This window comes from Pygoscelis adeliae, unplaced genomic scaffold (genome assembly GCF_000699105.1).
Source record: "Pygoscelis adeliae isolate BGI_AS28 unplaced genomic scaffold, ASM69910v1 Scaffold42, whole genome shotgun sequence".
Taxonomy (NCBI): domain Eukaryota; kingdom Metazoa; phylum Chordata; class Aves; order Sphenisciformes; family Spheniscidae; genus Pygoscelis; species Pygoscelis adeliae.
The window spans coordinates 58421-61445 of NW_008824283.1; the positions used below are offsets into that span (position 1 = coordinate 58421).

The 3025-nt window shown below is 65.8% G+C and overlaps 1 protein-coding gene across 1 annotated transcript in view; it reads left to right on the forward strand.

Annotated features, from left to right (window-relative positions):
• N4BP3 (NEDD4 binding protein 3) overlaps positions 1-2312 on the forward strand; it is a 7160-nt gene extending 4848 nt beyond the window's left edge. Inside the window, exons 2-5 of the mRNA XM_009318546.1 lie at positions 18-179; positions 396-950; positions 1183-1428; positions 1656-2312. Of these exons, the coding sequence (XP_009316821.1) occupies positions 18-179; positions 396-950; positions 1183-1428; positions 1656-2228 (1536 nt within the window). The 3' untranslated portion in view covers positions 2229-2312. The remainder of the gene's footprint in view (positions 1-17; positions 180-395; positions 951-1182; positions 1429-1655) is intronic.
• The last annotated feature ends 713 nt before the right edge of the window (positions 2313-3025 follow it).

A 3025-nucleotide genomic window follows, 5' to 3' on the forward strand; every position in this document is an offset into this window, starting at 1 on the left:
TGCGCGTGGCCAAGAAGGAGATGCGGTCGGAGCGGAAGCACCAGACGTCGGGCGCCTGCTACAAGCGGGACTATGAAAGTGACCGCGAGAACCGGTCCCCCGAGCGCTGCTCCCGTGAGCATCACCGCGGGGCCGACTTCTCCAAGAGCTCCCTGCCCGAGAGGGGCCGCTTCGACAAGGTGAGGCTGCGGCTGCGGGTGCCATGCTGCTCCCCAAAATACATCTGTGTGAGGATGGGGCTGGAGCAGAACGGTCTGTGCCAGAGATGGGATATGGGGTTTTGAGGACGTCCAGGGATATGGGGCTGGGAGCGAGCAGGTTCTCCCTGGCTCCGGGTGGCTGTGTGTGCTGGTGGGGGCTGTTGGGCTCATCCTGACCCCGCTCTTGTTTTTCAGTGCCGTATCAGGCCCTCGGCCTTCAAGGCGGTGGCCGGGAAGGGGCTGGTCTCCATGCAGGGCCTGTCCTCGTCCAAGGGGCAGAAGCTGTCCAAGAGCAACGGGAGCCTGCACACGCTGCTGTCGCAGAGCAGCACGGCGGCCTCGCAGCATGGCCCGCTCCGCACCCACCTGCTCCACGCCATCAGCCTGGATGAGGCCTCCGACTCCAGCCACAACTCCATCCAGAGCTTCCCCTCCTACAGCTCCTGCCTCCAGCCTGCCCAGAGCCAGTTCAGCGCCTCCATGGGCCACATCAACCACATCGGGGGCTCCTTGGACAGGGTTTCCCGGAGCCCCAGGGACCCCCTGGCCCCCGAGAAGGCACCTCTGTCCTGCAAAAGCATGGCCACGCTGAGCCGGCTGCAGAGCCCTGGGGAGCCCCCGCCGCCCTACGAGTTCACCTACTCGCTGGAGGATGCGGTGAAGCAGCTGGAGGAGCGGCTGCAGGAGACGGGAGGAGAGCTGCGGCAGCTCAAGAGGAGCCTTAGCGAGACCGAAGACCCCTTCACGCAGGTGAGCCGTGGGGCTGGGGCTGTGTTGGGTGCCCCGGGCAGGGGTGGGGGGCAGCGGGGCCTGTGTGGAAGGAGTGGTGAAGGAGCTGGTGTCCTGCCATGGTGGGCGATGGGCTGGGAATGTCCAAGCATGGGAGGAGCCAACATCACGGGACCTTCTGGGATCCCTCCCTGGGGCTGCCCCGCGCAGGGGCAGGCTACGGACCCTCAGCAGCGTCCACCTGTGCTGGCAGGTGTTCGAGGACAAGCAGCGGCTGTGGCTGGATGAGCTGGAGGATCTGAAGCAGATGTACATGGCTCGGCTGCAGCAGGTGACGCAGCAGGCGCAGCGCGGGCAGCGGGCGCTGCAGCTGCAGCTCTACAAGGAGAAGCGGCTGCAGGAGGAGCTGAGCATGCAGCAGTGCCAGTGCGAGGAGCCCAAGCTCCGGCAGCCCCAGGGCGAGCGCGTCAGCCCCAAGCTGGAGGAGACCAAGTGTGAGGTGAGACCCCCTTCCTTCCCTGCCTGTTGCCACCCTCCTGGCCGTGGAGCCAGGATGGGGGCAGCAGTTCCCTGCTCTGGTGTCACTCATGGCCACAGGACAGGTGGGGACGAGCCAGGTGTGATGCTCGTGGTCTCCCAGGGATGCTGTGGTGACAGCCTGGGGTGCCACCACCCCTGGGGTCCTGCTCCTCCAACCCTTCCTCACCGCTCGCCCGTGCCCTGCAGGTGTGCCAGAAGGCAGCGGAGATCTCCCTGCTGAAGCAGCAGCTCCGGGACACCCAGGAGGAGATGGCTCAGAAGCTGGGCGAGATCTTCAGCCTGAAGACGCAGCTGCGGGAGGCCAAGGCGGAGGTGCAGGCCAGGGACTCCCAGCTGGCGCAACTGGCAGACTCCTTCCAGAGCCCCCCGGAGCCCGGCGCCTCGCTGCCGCTGGGCGACGACCCCATGCCGGCGTGCCAGGACTTCCCCGGCTGCGAAACTGATGACTCCAAGTGCCGGGGCCTTCACAACGACACGGCGGAGCCACTGGAGCGGCAGGTGGAGTGGCTGTGGGCAGAGCTGCTGCGGGAGCGGCGCCAGGGCCAGCTGCAGGCTGTGAACTTTGAGTTGGAGAGGAAAACCTGGCAGGAGGAGAAGGAGAAGGTGCTGCGGTATCAGCGGGAGCTCCAGGCCAGCTACATGGAGATGTACCACCGGAGCCAGGCGCTGGAGCGGGAGCTGCGGCAGCTGCGGTCAGAGCCCAGGGACGTCGGGGCCGACTCGCCGTGGATCGAGCGGGTGGAGTCCTCAAAGATCTGAGCGGTGGGATGCTGGCGGGACTGTGAAGGGGGAAGGTCTCTTGCTGCTGCAATGGGATGATCTCAGGGTCTGCACAAGGACCGGCCGCTCGGCGCTGCCCTGGGGAGAAGGACTGATTGCGGCAAGGGAGCTTTTCCTTCTTGCAGCGCTTCAGGCCCTTCTGGGGGGGGGTCCCTGGAGACAGGGGGTCATCTGTGCCAGGGTGGGGGTCTTGCATGTGCCCCGTGCTCTGACTCCAGGAGCGTTTGCCCTGTGATTCTTTCTGCCGTGGGGCAGAAACCAAGCGCCCTGTGAGACACTCCCTGTCCTTCCTGCTCTACCGCCCCTGTTCCCTACAACCCAGTAACTTAAATGTCTTGCTAAGGAGTCCTGTCCCCAACCCCCGCTGCCTTGCTGGGGGGGTTCCAGCTGCTGCTCGCAGTGGTTGCCCTGTCCGCAGGGTTCTGGAGCCAGTGGTGTGGTGGTGCCCTGTGCCTGCACCGGTCCGTGTTGGTGCCACCGGGAAGGCAGAGGAGGAAAGCCTGACAAGTGCTGCTACTGCTGTGGAGGGGGGCAGCTGCTCCAGCACTTCTGTTGGGGCTTTCCATGTCACCCGTAGTGGGGCTGCTCTGCAGCGAGGGGTGGTTAATGCAGCTTCCCTGCAGGGAGCCCTTGAGCCGAGAGGGGCTAGTGCCTTGTGCAAGGAGGGATGGGAACCCGGTGCCCTGCCACGCTGGGAGGCCTTTGGGGAGGGGGAAGAGGACTGGGGCATGTGGGCAGGGGGTTGGGATGCTCCCCAAGCTGGGGAAGAGGCTGGG